This window comes from Nerophis ophidion, linkage group LG22 (genome assembly GCF_033978795.1).
Source record: "Nerophis ophidion isolate RoL-2023_Sa linkage group LG22, RoL_Noph_v1.0, whole genome shotgun sequence".
NCBI lineage: Eukaryota > Metazoa > Chordata > Actinopteri > Syngnathiformes > Syngnathidae > Nerophis > Nerophis ophidion.
This window is the reverse complement of record NC_084632.1, coordinates 10,749,305-10,770,046: the sequence shown is the minus strand read 5'-3', so window position 1 is coordinate 10,770,046 and position 20,742 is coordinate 10,749,305. Positions and strand designations below refer to the sequence as shown.

At 39.8% G+C, this 20,742-nt stretch overlaps 1 protein-coding gene across 3 annotated transcripts in view; it reads right to left on the bottom strand.

Annotated features, from left to right (window-relative positions):
• nlgn1 (neuroligin 1) overlaps positions 1-20,742 on the bottom strand; it is a 115,608-nt gene that overhangs the window by 84,134 nt on the left and 10,732 nt on the right. For 2 of the 3 annotated variants that reach the window (XM_061883259.1, XM_061883260.1), the window contains exon 2: positions 12,466-13,331. In XM_061883259.1, the coding sequence (XP_061739243.1) occupies positions 12,466-13,015 (550 nt within the window). In that variant the 5' untranslated portion in view covers positions 13,016-13,331. Of the gene's footprint in view, positions 1-3,470; positions 3,531-12,465; positions 13,332-20,742 lie in introns of all 3 variants that reach the window. The other variant, XM_061883258.1, reaches the window with a different exon arrangement.

Below are 20,742 nucleotides of genomic sequence, written 5' to 3'. Positions count from 1 at the left end.
TATTTTCATAATAATGATCTTGCAGCAGCCAGCGTCATCTCACAAGACCCTCCGGTACCGTGAATGTCATTTAAGTGACGTCTTGGTGAAGATTGATGATCACTAATTTTTAGGTCTATTTTTTTTAAAAGCCTGGCTGGAGATCGACTGACACACCCCCCGCGGTCGACTGGTAGCTCGCGATCGACGTAATGGGCACCCCTGGTCTAAGCAATAAGATTATCAATTGTGCACATTTAACCTACAAGTTGTGCTCTCTTGGCAAAGAGTGATCGAGCTAAAACGACAGTTTTTTCTCCACTACTTTATAAACAAAGACAAAGCCATCAACAAAAGCAAGAGAAGTCGCGTGACGTCACATACACCGTACGTAAGGCACATTTAAAAAAATAAAAATGATCTAAACACTCAGAAATAGGGCTCTTAAAGGTGAACTGCAAATGTATTTTTTGTAATGCATTTTAACTCGTAAATAAACGTGTATAAAAGTATGCTTACAACGGCGCCAAAGGAAGGTCCTTTATTCCGCCCATGCAACCCAATAAATAACCATCCAAAAAGCACCATCTCGACTTGAATATTGTGGAGAGGCGGAGCCGACGGAGCGGCAGGGCACGCTGGAGCCCGGCCCAAGATGGCGGCAAGGAGGCGGAGAATACGAGCAAGCGGCGACGGCGCAAGCTAGATCAGGTGCGTGGATCGCACACCGGGACGCAATTAATGTATCGCCTAACGATGTATAAAAGGGGAGAAGGAGGAGAGCACGAGGCGGAAGGAGTCGGAGAGCCTGCAACAGTGGATGTGGAGCGAAAGTCAGAGAGAGCAAGACGCAGACGATGACGGGGGCGGCTGAAGAGTGAGACGGAGGAGCGAGCAGTGGGAGCGACGACGACGCAAAAGACTTCCTTTATTTGAAAAAATAAACGAGTCAAACCTGCTAAAGCAATGTCCTTCCTTGATGGTCCATGGAACCCGCACGACAATGAGGTACTGTCAAAAATATTAACCAAGTGTTAGTGATATTGTTATTATAGGTGCTAACGCAGACAAACTATTTATAGTGAAGTGAAGTGAATTATATTTAAATAGCGCTTTTCTCTAGTGACTCAAAGCGCTTTACATAGTGAAACCCAATATCTAAGTTACATTTAAACCAGTGTGGGTGGCACTGGGAGCAGGTGGGTTAAGTGTCTTGCCCAAGGACACAACGGCAGTGACTAGGATGGCGGAAGCGGGAATTGAACCTGCAACCCTCAAGTTGCTGGCACGGCCACTCTACCAACCGAGCTATGCCGCCCGGTGCCAAGATCACAAGTTTGTGTGCCTATATTCACATCATTGAGTGGTAAGCTGCTTCCTGGCTTCCTTGCTCATGAAAGTTTATTCTAAATCATAAATCATGCCTCTCACCTGGATAGTAGAAGGATGAAGACGTATTCTGACAAATTGGTACACTTTGACAGCCAATTTAGACCTGGATAAGGAGAAAACGACACGAAAAGACGCTTGGTTCCACTCCAATTATGACTCATTCGTCACCTCAACGGGAATATTGTTGTGTTTTTGTCATTTCTCTGCCTTCTCTATTTTTTGGGGGGTCAGTTTTTTCTTCAGTCAACTAGTCCCCAGCGAGGCACACCTACAAAAAAATCGCTACCCAGTAGTATTTAAGTTAGTCACCGCCAGCTGGTCCCTGCTGGTTATTGTCTCCTGAACCTCCCGCATGCACATGTCTGATTCGCTTCGTCTTGCCTGGTACGTTGTCTCTCCTTATTCTTATATTTCCTCACCTCTTTGTGTTTGCTCCCTAGTCCCCCCTGAGGTAAAGAGGATTTTGCGTTGGACCCTTTGCTTTTGCCCAGAAACCAGAAAGTCAGGACCACCGAGGGACCTGCTTTTGTTAGTTTTTTCATAGTGTGCACTTCTGCCCCATCGCCTTTGGTTACACTTTTTGGACTCATTAATTTGTTTAATTTTTGTAATTCAACCTCACTTCCCGTCTTTGCATCCTGGGGTCAACTACTTGATCAAATCCTAACAAATATATTAAGATTCTATCAAATCGGCATCCTAATGACGGTAGAAATTTTACAGTAAAAGGTGTTTTATTTTATTTGTTGGCTCTCATGAAGTCTGCTGTGAGTAATAATCAATGATGTTTAAAAAAAAAAAAAAAGCAAACGTTAGGCATTTTTTAAATTAATGCGCTGCGTATGCCTAAAATGAGCAAAATACGTAAAAATTAAATTAGTTTAGTTCAGTCTTTATTTGAAGGGACAATGCACAGAAACATTAAGCCCAAAGACAGATATTGTCACGCCCATGGGATCATGTTTTGTTTTTGTCATGTTTGGTTTTATTTTTTGGACACTCACTTCCTTGTATTCTTTGTTACCATGCCAACTAATTAGTTTTGACCTTGACTTCATGTCACGCCCCTGTCTTCATGTCTCACACCTGTTTGCACTTATCATGTTTATTATTTAAACCGGAAGTTGCCAAGAAGTCAGTCCGGCGACTTTTCATATCCCGCAACTGTCTTCATGCCAAGCCATGCTGTTTTCTCATTCCCTTGTCTCAGTCATAGTAATTTTTTTGGTATTCATGTCACAGTGCAAGTGTTTTGTTTCATGTTTATGGTTTATAGACTTTTGTTTTCTAGTCAAGTTTGTTCTCCGCCCTCGTGCGCGCCTTTTATTTGCTTCCTTTGTTTGTAAATTTGTTAGTTTGAATAAATATGTACTCACATTCACGTCTCGCTCGTGCCAATTTTCCTTTGCGTCGAGGAAACAATCGAAGTCATAGTCCAAGCCGTGACAGATATGTTCTGTACCAGATTATAGCTAAATAGCTAATTTCCGTATGCAGTCCCTGGCTACCTAAATTAAAGGGAAAAAATATATATAAATAATATTATTAATGTGCAGGTTACTACATTGTAAGCAGACTTTTGATCGCATTTATTTACTGTTTAGAATGCATTAAAAAAACATGTGTTCTTCTCTTACATAAGGATTGTGAGTGATAGGCCCCTAAAAAAGTGCAGTTCCCCTTTAAGAATCCAGGACAATATTTAATGTTTATTCCGCTAAGAAAGTATATTGTTTGTCAATTTATTTGAATTTTTTTTTTTTTTTTTAATAAAACTTGGATAGTGCGGGTATGAATACGTTATAAGCACTTTCAACAACACCGCGATAATAATGATAACCATGATATGACATTTTGATATCGTTAAATCCCTTGTACTTAATAACATATCATGTAGTCTGTGAGGTCATGTCATATTTTCAAGTTGATGTTCCCCGCTGTGTGCGCGTGTGTGAACGTGCACACACACTTTCACAAGACATACTGCACACCTGCACACACCATAGCTGAAGTATAAACGTGTAACTTACAACTTGTCGTCTTTCTCCGGCCCCACACATTGTTTTCTGTTTGCGTTATTTGCATTTAATAATACATACCTCCTTGTCTACACATTTTCTTGCCCGGTTTTCTTGCACATTCCTTGGATATTCTTTTGACTGTAAAATGAATAGAACACTAAAAAATAACATGTGGCCCCCTCGACACAAAATGCACAGATGATGTTTTTAGCATGCACACACACACACACACACACACAAACACATCACAAAAATACCTGACTGATTGTAAAACAAAAAAATTAAGAATTGGGGAAAATTTTTTAAAAGAATCATGTCTTCATCGCACTGTTTTGTCAACCACAATATTTTAGGATAACCACTAAAAAAGGTAATTAGTGTAGAAATGACATGTGAATGCTGAAAAGCGGACCTGAAATGCTTTGCAGAAAATTACAAATAAAAAATTGGGATTTTTGGAATGTTGAAATGTTCTGGTTAAGATAAACATTTTCATTTTGGAATGTTTAAAATCAGTTTTAAAAATTAGTAGTAAAAAACTTAGTAGTACAGTGTTCCTTCTCCACTTCACATCGCCAATTTTAAGATTGTAAATCGAAATTTTTATCTACGTGGATTATAAAATATTTGTTTAGGATCATATTATGTTTAGGTTTTGAGTCTTTGTGGAGAGACGGAGCTGTCACGCCAAATTTCTTCCCCCCCTACAAAAACCTTCCCCCCCCCGCATTTACTTCCGAGGTCATGATTAATACAGACGTTTTGTTAACGATATATTATAAAAATATAACGATATATTATAAAAATACAGACGTTTTGTTAACGCTATATTATTTAAAAAAAATTAAAAAACAATTTACCAACACAAGCTATGGGATGACGCATTTACTTTCGAGGTTACGTTTCTCTTATGTCATTTACTTCCGGGGTCACGTTTCCTCTTATGTCATCCCATAGATTGTGTTTGTAAATTGTTTTTTAAATTTTTTTATAATATAGCGTTAACAAAACGTCTGTATTTTTATAATATATCGTTATATTTTAATAATATATCGTTATATTTTTATAATATAGCGTTAACAAAACGTCAGTATTTTTATAATATATCGTTATATTTTTATATCGTTATATTTTTATAATATAGCGTTAACAAAACGTCTGTATTTTTATAATATAGCGTTATATTTTTATAATATAGCGTTATATTTTTATAATATAGCGTTAACAAAACGTCTGTATTTTTATAATATATCGTTATATTTTTATAATATATCGTTATATTTTTATAATATAGCGTTAACAAAACGTCAGTATTTTTATAATATATCGTTATATTTTTATATCGTTATATTTTTATAATATAGCGTTAACAAAACGTCTGTATTTTTATAATATAGCGTTATATTTTTATAATATAGCGTTATATTTTTATAATATAGCGTTAACAAAACGTGTGTATTTTTATAATATATCGTTATATTTTTATATCGTTATATTTTTATAATATAGCGTTAACAAAACGTCTGTATTTTTATAATATATCGTTATATTTTTATAATATAGCGTTAACAAAACGTCTGTATTTTTATAATATAGCGTTATATTTTTATAATATATCGTTATATTTTTATAATATAGCGTTAACAAAACGTCTGTATTTTTATAATATAGCGTTATATTTTTATAATATATCGTTATATTTTTATAATATAGCGTAAACAAAATGTCTGTATTTTTATAATATAGCGTTATATTTTTATAATATAGCGTTATATTTTTATAATATAGCGTTAACAAAACGTCTGTATTTAATAATATATCGTTATATTTTTATAATATATCGTTATATTTTTATAATATAGCGTTAACAAAATGTCTGTATTTTTATAATATAGCGTTATATTTTATAACATAGCGTTACATTTTTATAATATAGCGTTAACAAAACGTCTGTATTTTTATAATATATCGTTATATTTTTATAATATATCGTTATATTTTTATAATATAGCGTTAACAAAACGTCTGTATTTTTATAATATATCGTCATATTTTTATGATATATCGTTATATTTTTATAATATAGCGTTAACAAAATGTCTGTATTTTTATAATATATCGTTATATTTTTATAATATAGCGTTAACAAAACGTCTGTATTTTTATAATATATCGTTATATTTTTATAATATATCGTTATATTTTTATAATATAGCGTTAACAAAACGTCTGTATTTTTATAATATATCGTTATATTTTTATAATATATCGTTATATTTTTATAATATAGCGTTAACAAAACGTCTGTATTTTTATAATATAGCGTTATATTTTTATAATATATCGTTATATTTTTATAATATAGCGTTAACAAAACGTCTGTATTTTTATAATATATCGTTATATTTTTATAATATAGCGTTAAAAAAATGTCTGTATTTTTATAATACTGCGTTATATTTTTATAATATAGCGTTATATTTTTATAATATATCGTTATATTTTTATAATATAGCGTTAACAAAACGTCTGTATTTTTATAATATATTGTTATATTTTTATAATATATCGTTATATTTTTATAATATAGCGTTAACAAAACGTCTGTATTTTTATAATATAGCGTTATATTTTTATAATATAGCGTTAACAAAACGTCTGTATTTTTATAATATATCGTTATATTTTTATAATATATCGTTATATGTTTATAATATAACGTTAACAAAACGTCTGTATTAATCATGACCCCGGAAGTAAATGGGCGTGACAGAGCCGACAGCAGGCTAGGACAAACAGCGGTCCTGCCCAAGATGGCGGCCAGGAGGCGGAGCATGCAGCAGAGTGGAGAGGCGGGGCACGCCTGGAGCGACACTGCAGCCATCAGAGTCAGGTGCGTAAACGACACACCTGCTCTCAATCCCTGCATCTTCTGCTGCAGCATAAAAAGGGGAGAAGGAGGAGCAATCGTGGCAGAAGTAGGAGAAGGAACGACAAACTACAACGATCACCGAAAGGCGCGCCGAGACGAGCAGGAAGAGAGGTGGCGCTAGAAATTGGCGCGACCGACTGGAACCACAATATGTTTATTGAACTAATACACGAAAGTCAACCCTGCTACCATGCGTCTTGCATCGATGGTCACTGCAACCCACACGATGACGGCTGGAGACCTGTCACAGTCTTTTTGGTGTTATGTTCTGTTAATGTTTGACTTAGTTCCTGGTTGTACTTCCTTGTTTATTCTGTCACCATAGTTACGCATTAGTTTCACCTGCCCCTTGCTTTTGACGCGCACCTGTTTTCTGATTGCTGTCCTTATTTAAGCCTGCCTTTTCCGTTCATTCAGCCTAGTTTGTGTTCGCACGACAGTGACGACCTTGATTCCCGACCCTGTAATCCTATTCGCTACCAGCTAGCTTCCACGCTAAGTCTTTTTGTTATCCTTCAAGCTCACATGCTAGCTCTTTTGGTTTGCCTTTTGTGCAGGTTTTTCTTTTTCTTAGTCTGACTTAAATCATAAAATAAATCATTGTTTCTTACCGAGCCCGACTGCATCAAGAGAGAACAAACCCGCATCACGATGCCACGCAATCGTCACATTGTAAAGCCTTCGCCCACGTGATATAAACACGTCACATTATTGACTGAAGGCGGGCAGCTGATTGTCCTGCTAGCTGATTGGCTTTGCTTCAGCTCAATGTACTGTAGTTTGTTTTTGTGAAAATACATTTATTATTGATTCGAATTCCTACAATGTCGTCCAAATTTTCTGCGCCTTCTAAGACTTCTAGTAAAGAACTTACACCCCAGAGCAGGGGTAGGGAACCTAAAGCTCGAGAGCAGGGGTCACCAACCTTTTTGAAACCAAGAGCTACTTCTTGGGTACTGATTAATGCAAAGGGCTACCAGTTTGATACACACTTAAGTACATTTCCAGAAATAACCAATTTGCTCAATTTACCTTTAATAAGTAAATCGCTATACATAAAAAAAGGGGTATTTATGTCTGTCTGTACATTTTTTTTCCTTTTAAGGAAGGTTTTTGTAGAGAATAAATGATGAAAAAAACACTTAATTGAACGGTTTAAAAGAGGAGAAAACACAAAAAAAATGAAAATAAAATTTTATAACATAGTTTATCTTCAATTTGGACTCATTAAAACTCAAAATTCAACCGAAAAAATTAAGGGGAAAAACTAGCGAATTGGAATATTTTTGAAAAAATAAAAAAAATAATTTATGGAACATCATTAGTAATTTTTCCTGATTAAGATTAATTCTAGAGTTTTTATGACATGTTTTAAATAGGTTAAAAACCAATCTGCCTTTTGTTAGAATATATAATAAATTGGACCAAGCTATATTTCTAACAAAGACAAATCATTATTTCTTCTAGATTTTCCAGAACGAAAATTTTAAAAGAAATTCAAAAGACTTTGAAATAAGATTTAAATTTGATTCTACAGATTTTCTAGATTTGCCAGAATATTTTTGGGGGAATTTTAATCATAATAAGTTTGAAGAAATATTTCACAAATATTCTTCGTCAAAAAAACAGAAGCTAAAATTAAGGAATTAAATTAAAATGTATTTATTATTCTTTACAATCATAAAAAAAAATACTTGAACATTGATTTAAATTGTCAGGAAAGAAGAGGAAGGAATTTAAAAAGGTAAAAAGGTATATGTTTAATATTCCTAAAATCGTTTTTAAGGTTGTATTTTTTTTCTCTAAAATTGTCTTTCTGAAAGTTATAAGAAGCAAAGTAAAAAAATAAATGAATTTATTTAAACAAGTGAAGACCAAGTCTTTAAAATATTTTCTTGGATTTTCAAATTCTTTGAGTTTTGTCTCTCTTAGAATTAAAAATGTCGAGCAAAGCGAGACCAGCTTGCTAGTAAATAAATAAAATTCAAAAAATAGAGGCAGCTCACTGGTAAGTGCTGATATGTGAGCTATTTTTAGAACAGGCCAGCGGGCGACTCATCCGGTCCTTACGGGCTATCTGGTGCCCGCTGGCACCGGTTTGGTGACCCCTGATATAGCATATCCATGACCCACAATGCACTTCTGCCATGACCCTCCCCCGCAAATTCTTATTGGTTGACGTGAATGGGACGATTGTTGACATTTTCTTCGTCTCTTCCGCAAATTAGATAAATAATATTATTTGATATTTTACGAAAACGTGCTAATAATTTCACACATAGGTCGCGTTGTAGTATACGTCGCACCCCCGGCCAAATTATGAAAAAAACTGAGACTTATAATCCGAAAAATACTGAATATCATAAAATAAATACTGTCCCTATGGAAATTCACCAAACACGGGGAGGTCTGGAATGTAATTTTGGTCACAATCGAGGGAACACTGCAGTGTCATAAAACTGTTCTAAATAGGAATGTTTAAAGGCCTACTGAAACCCACTACTGCCGACCACGCAGTCTGATAGTTTATATATCAATGATGAAATATTAACATTGCAACACATGCCAATACGGCCTTTTTAGTTTACTAAATTACAATTTTAAATTTCTCTCAGAGTTTCCTGTTGAAAACGTCGTGGAATGATGACGTGTGTTTGTGACGTCTGGGGTTGGAGGGGACATATCAGCCCAGCACCACTTGCGGCTAAAAGTCGTCTCTTTCCATCGCATAATTACACAGTATTCTGGACATCTGTGTTGCTGAATCTTTTGCAAATTGTTCAATTAATAATGGAGAAGTCAAAGTAGAAAGATGGAGGTGGGAAGCTTTTAGCCTTTAGCCACACAAACACACGGTGTTTCCTTGTTTAAAATTCCCGGAGGTGAAGCTTTACTATGGATCAGAGCGAACATGGATCCCGACTACATGTCAACCGGCAGTTTTCGGTGAGAAAATTGTGGTAAAAAGTCGCCCCTTACCGGAGATCAGCGGAGCTTCTGTCCTGCTTTAGCTTCGTGACTTTCATCAGAAAGTGGCGTCAACACACCCGTGGACACACCCCTCCGACTATCAGGTACTATTTGTGAAGTGAAGTGAATTATATTTATATAGCGCTTTTTCTTTAGTGACTCAAAGCGCTTTACATCGTGAACCCCGATATCTATTTTTTACATTTTAAACCAGTGTGGGTGGCACTGGGAGCAGGTGGGTAAAGTCTCACCCCTCCACACCCCTCTGACTATCAAGTACTATTTGTGAAGTGAAGTCAATTATATTTATATAGCGCTTTTTCTCTAGTGACTCAAAGCACTTTACATAGTGAAACCCAATATCTATTTTTTACATTTTAAACCAGTGTGGGTGGCACTGGGAGCAGGTGGGTAAAGTCACCATTCCACACCCCTCCGACTATCAGGTACTATTTGTGAAGTGAAGTGAAGTGAATTTTATTTATAAAGCGCTTTTTCTCTAGTGACTCAAAGCGCTTTACATAGTGAAACCCAATATCTATTTTTTACATTTAAACCAGTGGGTGGCACTGGGAGCAGGTGGGTAAAGTCTCACCCCTCCACACCCCTCCAACTATCAGGTACTATTTGTGAAGTGAATTATATTTATATAGCGCTTTTTCTCTGGTGACTCAAAGCGCTTTACATAGTGAAACCCAATATCTATTTTTTACATTTTAAACCAGTGTGGGTGGCACTGGGAGCAGGTGGGTAAAGTCTCACCCCTCCACACCCCTCCGACTATCAGGTACTATTTGTGAAGTGAAGTGAATTATATATATATAGCGCTTTTTCTCTAGTGACTCAAAGCGCTTTACGTAGTGAAACCCAATATCTATTTTTTACATTTTAAACCAGTGTGGGTGGCACTGGGAGCAGGTGGGTAAAGTCTCACCCTTCCACACCCCTCCGACTATCAGGTACTATTTGTGAAGTGAAGTGAATTTTATTTATATAGCGCTTTTTCTCTAGTGACTCAAAGCGCTTTACATAGTGAAACCCAATATCTATTTTTTACATTTTAAACCAGTGTGGGTGGCACTGGGAGCAGGTGGGTAAAGTCTCACCCCTCCGACTATCAGGTACTATTTGTGAAGTGAAGTTAATTATATTTATATAGCGCTTTTTCTCTAGTGACTCAAAGCGCTTTATATAGTGAAACCCAATATCTATTTTTCACATTTTAAACCAGTGTGGGTGGCACTGGGAGCAGGTGGGTAAAGTCTCACCCCTCCACACCCCTCCAACTATCAGGTACTATTTGTGAAGTGAATTATATTTATATAGCGCTTTTTCTCTAGTGACTCAAAGCGCTTTACATAGTGAAACCCAATATCTATATTTTACATTTTAAACCAGTGTGGGTGGCACTGGGAGCAGGTGGGTAAAGTCTCACCCCTCCACACCCCTCCAACTATCAGGTACTATTTGTGAAGTGAATTATATTTATATAGCGCTTTTTCTCTGGTGACTCAAAGCGCTTTACATAGTGAAACCCAATATCTATTTTTTACATTTTAAACCAGTGTGGGTGGCACTGGGAGCAGGTGGGTAAAGTCTCACCCCTCCACACCCCTCCGACTATCAGGTACTATTTGTGAAGGGAAGTGAATTATATTTATATAGCGCTTTTTCTCTAGTGACTCAAAGCGCTTTACGTAGTGAAACCCAATATCTATTTTTTACATTTTAAAACAGTGTGGGTGGCACTGGGAGCAGGTGGGTAAAGTCTCACCCCTCCGACTATCAGGTACTATTTGTGAAGTGAAGTGAATTATATTTATATAGCGCTTTTTCTCTAGTGACTCAAAGCGCTTTACATAGTGAAACTCAATATCTATTTTTTACATCAATCAATCAATCAATGTTTACTTATATAGCCCTAAATCACTAGTGTCTCAAAGGGCTGCACAAACCACTACGACATCCTCGGTAGGCCCACATAAGGGCAAGGAAAACTCACACCCAGTGGGACGTCGGTGACAATGATGACTATGAGAACCTTGGAGAGGACGAAAGCAATGGATGTCGAGCGGGTCTAACATGATACTGTGAAAGTTCAATCCATAATGGATCCAACACAGCCGCGAGAATCCATTTTAAACCAGTATGGGTGGCACTGGGAGCAGGTGGGTAAAGTCTCTTGCCCAAGGACACAACGGCAGTGACTAGGATGGCGGAAGCGGGGATCGAACCTGCAACCCTCAAGTTGCTGGCACGGCCGCTCTACCAACCGAGCTATACCGCCCGGTTGGTAGAGCTCACTAACTCATTAACTCACTAAAACACTAGCAACACAATAGAAAGATAAGGGATTTCTCAGTTATCCTAGTAAATGTGTTTAAAAACATCTGAATCGCTCTCACTGCCCTTGCCTTCACTCTAAATTTCCTCATCCACGAATCTTTCACCCTCGCTCAAATTAATGGGGAAATTGTCGCTTTCTCCGTCCGAATCGCTCTCGCTGCTGGTGGCCATGATTATAAACAATGCGAGGATGTGAGGAGCCCTACAACCCGTGACGTCACGCGCACATCGTCTGCTACTTCCGGTACAGGCAAGCCTTTTTTTATTAGCGACCAAAAGTTGCGAACTTTATCGTGGATGTTCTCTACTAAATCCTTTCAGCAAAAATATGGCAATGTTGCGAAATGATCAAGTATGAAATATAGAATGGACCTGCTATCCCCGTTTGAATAAGAACATCTCTTTTCAGTAGGCCTTTAAAGAAGAATTTTGGTTCTGTAGGAGAGATATATCCACGCTCCTCAACATTCACACAATAAATAGTCTTATCTTTATCGCTATGATTAACTGTTTAATGGTTTGTTAAATAGTTTAAGTAATGTGTGCTTTTATGTTAACGGCTTGAGGTGCAGCCGATCCTGCCTACGACTGTTTGAGTCAGGACTAAAGTGTCATTTCCTGACAATAACGAAAGCTGGTCAACTTTTTTGATGACTGGTACAAACAAAAAAGAGATGACTGAATGCACTCCATGCTTATTAAACATGCTCCAAATTCATGCGCTCTCATGATGACACTCTGACAAAATGTGTTGTTTTTTTTTGCCGACGCCTTCTGCGGTTGCTATGGCAACCATTATACCCACAGTCCGTGGATCTAACTTACCATCTTCAGTGGGAACATAGATGTTAAGGTAGAGGCAATCCTCGCTCTGGTCTTGGACGTAGGCGGACACCACGTCGATACTGTTGGTGAACCACACAGGCAGCATCACGTCCGGAAGGCGTCCGTCCACAATGTTCTGAGGGCACACCGGGGCAAAGTGGGTGGCATTGCGGATCTCCGACCACGGCGCCAAGGGCTCGGGCGGCTGGAAGCGTCGCGCGCCTGTGGGCGGGGCGGCAAAGGGGACGCCCAGGTACTGCACGACGGGCCCCAGGATGTCGTTGTTCAACTCCTTCTTGATCCCACGCAGCTTGCCGTACGGGGTCGTCACCACCAGGTCGTTGTCGTCCGGTTTGTCGGCCTCCGCCGCACACGCGTGGCTCAGAAGTAGAAGCACCCAGATCAAAGAGCGACATTTGTAAGCGTGACGCTCCAAACTGTATCGCATTTTTCTGCCGAAAGCCAAGAGCTGGAGTAGTCGGCAGCCTGTCCTTGGATGTTGCCCCCACCGAGCCATTACTCCAAACTTGTTCGCCGTGTTTGTGCTCATTAGTTTGTCGCAATTCAATCAGCCTGGTACGTACTCACCTGTGACATCCTCACATGAAATTACTCAAAACGGGAGTCAATGACGGCAGGACTAATCCAAAGATCAAAGGTCAGCTTGTTACACCCAGGCGTGCTCTTGTCAATGCAATATCCCGTCGATCAATTCAGTATTCCTCAGGAATCCGATAATGACGGTACATCCTTCTTCGTCATTCCTCAAGAGTTAACCGAGCCGGTCGATGAAAAGGCTTTCCATTTTTCTACTTTTGGAAGGTGGCATTGAAGAGTAGGACTGGTGCTTGTTTTTTAGCGAGACCCTGCAAAACAAGGAATGTGAACATTCAATTAATACACACCTGTGAACAAAACATCGCTTTACTTTACTTTGAAAAAAACAATATTTATATACAGTGGGGCAAAAAGGTATTTAGTCAGCCACCGATTGTGCAAGTTCTCCCACTTAAAATGATGACAGAGGTTGTTAAATAGTTCATGCGTGATGGTCATTCCATAATTTGCATGCTAGATTTATTGATGATAAATTATTTACAGCTAAAAGGAGTTAAAAGTGAATTGATTTGATTTATACATGTATTTGATATTGATTATTTGAGAAACGCTGACACTGGATTGATTTGTTTTCTATTTTGTAGCCTAACAAAAGGGTTAACTAAAATACTACATGTTCCACAATGCATTGCGGCAAACCGGATGTAATGCATTGTGGTTGATGAGACTGAGTTTACAAGCCTTCGGGTGATGAATGAATGACGGATAACAAGATATAAGGATCGGTTTGTACCGTTTGTATCCCCACATTTTTCTTATATAAAGTACAACTTTATTCACACATTTCGACGTCCTGTCCAATACTTTGATCGTAGTTGATCTACAGAGGTCTTTAATTTTCATCATAGGTACACTTCAACTGTGAGAGACAGAATGTGAAAAAAATTCACATTGTAGGAATTTTAAAGAATTTATTTGTAAATTATGGTGGAAAATAAGTATTTGGTCAACCATTCAAAGCTCTCACTGATGGAAGGAGGTTTTGGCTCAAAATCTCACGATACATGGCCCCATTCATTCTTTCCTTAACACGGATCAATCGTCCTGTCCCCTTAGCAGAAAAATAGCCCCAAAGCATGATGTTTCCACCCCCATGCTTCACAGTAGGCATGGTGTTCTTGGGATGCAACTCAGTATTCTTCTTCCTCCAAACACGACGAGTTGAGTTTATACCAAAATGGATACATGGATGATACAGCAGAGGATTGGGAGAATGTCATGTGGTCAGATGAAATAAAAATAGAACTTTTTGCTATAAACTCAACTCGTCGTGTTTGGAGGAAGAAGAATACTGAGTTGCATCCCAAGAACACCATACCTACTGTGAGAGACAGAATGTGGAAAAAAAATCCAGGAATTCACATTGTAGGAATTTTAGAGAATGTATTTGTAAATTATGGTTGAAAATAAGTATTTGGTCAACCATTCAAAGCTCTCACTGTGTTACGACTCGGAGTAAGGAGAGGACCCAGATGCAGAGAAGAAGTTCAAAAAAATAAAGCTTTTATTTTGAAAAAACTTTTTACCTCCAATGCAAAATGTTTTTTCGCAAGAATAATCAACACGCGGAAAAATAATTCTGAGGATAAACAGTTAACTTAAAATCACTCCACAAAAATAAGGAGGAATACTAATCTAAGGAAATTCCAACAAAAAAAGAATATTAATAAGAATAAACAAAAAGCGCTCCAACAGGTGGAAAAAACACCAAAACGACCAATATATATATATATAAACACTAACTATAAATAACAAAAAAAATCACTCAATCAGGCAATAAATTCAAAATTTGGAAAAACAAAAATTCACCAATTAGGAAGACGAAGGATAACCAAGGACGCTCGAAGGAGGAAAAAGTAAACTCAGAATTACAGCAAAAACTAGGGTAACTAGGAAAACCGGAGCAAGACAAGGAGCTGATCAAGGACATGGACATGGACGCTAGAAAGGCACGATAGACGAGACGATCTGGCAAAGGACCAACGGAGAAGTGAGCTTAAATAGGATGTGGGAGTGATGGGCAACAGGTGGAAACAATCAGGAATCAGGGATGACGTCAGACTGGTGACACAAGAGGAAGGGTCTGAAACAAGAGGGTAGCTTTTCAAAATAAAACACGTAAATCACAAGACAGAAAAACCAAGACAACACTTCCCTCACCGCGGTGTGACACACTGATGGAAGGAGGTTTTGGCTCAAAATCTCACGATACATGGCCCCATTCATTCTTTCCTTAACACGGATCAATCGTCCTGTCCCCTTAGCAGGAAAACAGCCCCAAAGCATGATGTTTCCACCCCCATGCTTCACAGTAGGTATGGTGTTCTTGGGATGCAACTCAGTATTCTTCTTCCTCCAAACACGACGAGTTGAGTTTATACCAAAAAGTTCTATTTTGGTTTCATCTGACCACATGACATTCTCCCAATACTCTGCTGTATCATCCATGTATCCATTTTGGTATAAACTCAACTCGTCGTGTTTGGAGGAAGAAGAATACTGAGTTGCATCCCAAGAACACCATACCTACTGTGAAGCATGGGGGTGGAAACATCGTGCTTCGGGGCTGTTTTTCTGCTAAGGGGACAGGACGATTGATCCGTGTTAAGAAAAGAATGATTGGGGCCATGTATCGCATGTTGATGCGCGTTTTGTCACCCCGGGATGCAAGAGGACCAGATTGGCAGGTAAGAGCTTGTTTTAACACAAAAATATAAAAGAACATTGACACAAAAGGCAAAAGAAAGCTCGGGGAGCTAGGCTAACACTTAGCACTGAGACAAAGTCCAAAAACAAAACATGCCGAGCGGACGTGAAGCAAAAATAAAACTTAGCACGGAACAAGACATAGGAAGATAACCACGTGAACGTTGCTTACCGCAAACAAAAAGATCCAGACTGAACAAAAGGGAGAAGCAAGACTTAAATACTGGCAACAATCAGAAAACAGGTTAGCGTCAACCGAAAGTAGCGGGTGGAACAAATACGAAACCATGGTAACGGGAACAAACAAGTGCACAAACTATGAATCGGAAGAGTCCAAAACAAACCAAGAATACAAAAGGACTCAAAAACCGGAATCAAAATGTGATCCACAACACGACCGTTGCTCACATGTGCGCCACTGAATGCTCAAGGAGTTTGCTCACACATAAAAAATTGGAGGGAAAATTGGTCACAAACACGAAGTTAAGCTAATGACCGAGTAAACTAGTGAAGTGAAGTGAATGATATTTATATAGCGCTTTTCTCTAGTGACAAAGCGCTTTTACATAGTGAAACCCAATATCTAAGTTACATTTAAAGCAGTGTGGGTGGCACTGGGAGCAGGTGGGTAAAGTGTCTTGCCCAAGGACACAACGGCAGTGACTAGGTTGACGGAAGCGGGAATCGAACCTGCAAGCCTCAAATTGCTGGCACGGCCGCTCTACCATGATGCAGAAACGTTTGTTACGGGATACTTTGTAGTACGCTTCTCACTTGAAGTCTTTGTATGTCAGAATCAGAATAGTTTTTATTGCCATAGTTTGAGAACGGCTTCACAAACTAGGAATTTTTCTTGGTGCAATCGTGCAACCTAGAAGACGTATAAGACAGAATAGGTAATAAGATGAGCTGTGAGTGAGCTATCAGATCTTGTTCGTGTGTCTGATGGCCGAGCGGAAAAAACTGTTCAGGTGGCGGGAGGTGTGGGTCTGGATGGACCGTAGTCTCCTGCCTGAAGGGGAGAGGAGAGAATATTTTGTGTCCAGGGTGAGAAGAGTCAGCTGTGATCCGACCCACACGCCTCCTGGTCCTGGAGGGATTGGATTTTGCAGCCAATCACCTTCTCAGCAGCACGTACCATGCTTATCCTGGACTGTGGCGCCGGGGAACCACACGGTGATGGAGGAGGTTAGGATGGACTCGATGATGGCTGAATAAAACTGCACCAGCATCTTGGTCGGCACCTTAAGTTTCCTCAGCTGCCGCAGGAAGTACCTCCTCTGCTGAGCCTTCTTGATGAGGGAGCTGATGGTCGGCTCCCACTTGAGGTCCCGGGTGATGGTGGTGCCCAAGAAACGGAAGGAGTCCACAATGGAGTCAATCAGAGTGAGGGGGGATGGTGGGGCTCCGACTTTCCTGAAGTCCTTGATAATCTCCACTGTTTTCTGGGCGTTCAGCTCCAGGTTGTTGAGGCTGCACCAGAATGCCAGCCGGTCCACCTGTAGGCGGACTCATTGCCATCTGAGATGAGCCCGATGAGGGTAGTGTCATCCGCAAATTTCAGCAGCTGTACCGACTGGTGACTGGAGGTGCAGCAGTTTGTATGAAGGGAGAAGAGCCAAGGGGAAAGTACACAGCCCTAAAGAGTACCTGTGTTAGTGGTTCGACTGTCCCAGACAATCTTCCCCAGCCGCACGTGCTGTCTTCGGTCTGTCAGGAAGTTGGTTCGACTGTTCGAGACAATCTTCCCCAGCCGCACGTGCTGTCTTCGGTCTGTCAGGAAGTTGGTTCGACTGTTCGAGACAATCTTCCCCGGCCGCACGTGCTGTCTTCAGTCTGTCGGGAAGTTGGTTCGACTGTTCGAGACAATCTTCCCCAGCCGCACGTGCTGTCTTCGGTCCGTCAGGAAGTTGGTTCGACTGTCCGAGACAATCTTCCCCGGCCGCACGTGCTGTCTTCGGTCCGTCAGGAAGTTGGTTCGACTGTTCGAGACAATCTTCCCCAGCCGCACGTGCTGTCTTCGGTCTGTCAGGAAGTTGGTTCGACTGTCCGAGACAATCTTCCCCAGCCGCACGTGTTGTCTTCGGTCCGTCAGGAAGTTGGTTCGACTGTTCGAGACAATCTTCCCCAGCCGCACGTGCTGTCTTCGGTCCGTCAGGAAGTTGGTTCGACTGTTCGAGACAATCTTCCCCAGCCGCACGTGCTGTCTTCGGTCCGTCAGGAAGTTGGTTCAACTGTTCGCGACAATCTTCCCCAGCCGCACGTGCTGTCTTCGGTCCGTCAGGAAGTTGGTTCGACTGTTCGAGACAATCTTCCCCAGCCGCACGTGCTGTCTTCGGTCTGTCAGGAAATTGGTTCGACTGTTCGAGACAATCTTCCCCAGCCGCACGTGCTGTCTTCGGTCTGTCAGGAAGTTGGTTCGACTGTCCGAGACAATCTTCCCCAGCCGCACGTGCTGTCTTCGGTCCGTCAGGAAGTTGGTTCGACTGTTCGAGACAATCTTCCCCAGCCGCACGTGCTGTCTTCGGTCTGTCAGGAAGTCATAGATCCAACTGCAGAGGGAATCGGGCACTCTGAGCTGGTAGAGCTTGTCTCGTAGCAGTCCAGGGAGGATGATGTTGAAGGCAGAGCTGAAGTCCACAAACAGGATCGTGGCGTAGGTTCTTGGGGAGTCCAGGCGCTCCAGGATGAAGTGGAGGGCCAGGTTCTCTGCATCATCCACAGACCTGTTGGCTCGGTAGGCAAACTGCAGTGGGTCCTGGAGGGGGGCGGTGATGTCCTTGAAGTGGGGCAGGACCAAGCGCTCAAAGGACTTCATGACCACAGACGTCAGTAATATGGAACTACGATTATTAGGGTCTGCAGGCCCATTGCAAAAGGACTCCAAAGGAGTCCTTTTGCAATGGGCCATGGACCCTATTGAAACTGGTCCATATTATTATTATTATTCCGCCACCTCTTTGAACTGTAATTTGACCCCCTGAACATGCTTCAAAACTCACCAAATTTCACACACATCAGAACTGGCGAAAATTGCCATCTAATAAAAAAACCAAACCCCAAAAATCAAAAATGCGCTCTAGCGCCCCCTAGGAAAAAAAAACCCAGACTGCTTGTAACTTCCGTTAGCAATGTCGTAGAGACATGAAACAAAAACCTCTATGTAGGGCTAACTTAGACAGATTTCATAATTTTACTTTATACGGCAAAAATCAACAGAAATTTTGCAAAAAGTCATTCAAAGCAAAATTTTCGCGAAAATTTCAATTTTTGCCTCTTTGAGCTGTAATTTGACCCCCTTATAATGCTTCAAAACTCACCAAACTTGGCACACACATCAGGACTGGCAAAAATTGAGATTTAATGAAAAAACCAAACCCCAAAACTCAAAAATGCGCTATAGCGCAATTTTCGAATAAAACACAGAAAAAACTGCTCCTAGGAAGAAAACACAGATAAAACTGCTTGTAACTTTTGTTAGGAATGTCGGAGAGACCTGAAACGAAAACTTCTATGTAGGTCTCACTTAGACCTACATTTTAATAAATGACATCCTTCAGCAAAAATCAACAGGAAGTTAAAAATTACCCCTTCAAAATAAAAGTTTTGTAAACACCCGTCACCTTTTTTCAAACGTTATCTCCTCTGAGCGCGTTTGTCGTTTCGGCTTCAAACTCGCACAGGAGAGAGTTTGAACCCTTCTGATTAAAGGTTATCGAAAGAGTTTGATTACTGCTCCGGTTTGGATTTCACGCACCTACAAAAAAACCCTGTGCAAATTGTCCTAAAAAATGTCATTTTTGCCTCTTTGAGCTGTAATTTGACCCCTTAAAATGCTTCAAATTGCAAGTTATAGCTCCACTATGCAAAGCGAAAGCCATTTATCAACAACATCCAGAAACGTCAATCTGTAATTTGACCCCCTTAACATGCTTCAAAACGCACCAAATTTTACACACACATCAGGACTGGCGAAAATTGCCATCTAATAAAAACCCAAACCCCAAAAGTCAAAATTGCGCTCCAGCGCCCCCTAGGAAAAAACCCAGACAAAACTGCTTTTAACTTCTGTTAGGAATGTCGTAGAGACATGAAACAAATACCTCTATGTAGGTCTGACTTAGACCAGGGCTTGGCAGCGGCCAAAGGCGGACCCGACCAACGCTGCTTGCAGCTTTAATTTGATATTGGTATAGGTTGATAAATGTTGTGTTTTAGACTGCAATATTGTCCAATTAAAGACCCTTATCACGTATGTCTAGCTTGTGTGCAATTGTGTGTTGTTATTAGAATGACTTAACTAAAATACAAGAAAATACCGACCCTGTGTGCTTATTGGAGGACATTGAAATATTAAGAGGCTGTCCAGCTTTACACAAGTAAACACGCTTGTATCGGAACGCTTTTAGATGCAAGCCGATATAATTAAACGCGTATTTTTTTGCTGGTATCGAACCGGCATCTGATATCAATTTCAGTTCAAGACCTTTACTGGTATAAAAAACATTAGTCTTAATGGATGCACTCCATCAATCAATCAAAGTGTATTTATATATTATGTTGAAGTTTTTAAAGGACCCTACAAATGTAAACCTTTACAGCCTCCGTTCCGCGCCATGCCGCACAAAAACTAATCCCACAACCCTTTGCCATCCAAGCAGTGTGCCTGTGCAAAAAATCAAAAAAAGCAAACACTTAATCTTTTAAAAGTGTCAGATCCCGGTACAGGGGGGTGAAATTTGTGTTGCCATGGTAACTGATTCGGGACAACTGTCAGCTAAAGGCTAAACTAAACATATTCTTAAAAAAAAAAATAGAAGGTAGTTCAAAGCACAAAGACTTAAATGTAAAAAAAAAAGAAGCCAGCAGTCAGGCAGCAGCATGAATTATTGTATAAAACAAAACACTGATGTAACAAACTTAGAGCAGTGTTTGAAAAATAACACTTAGCCC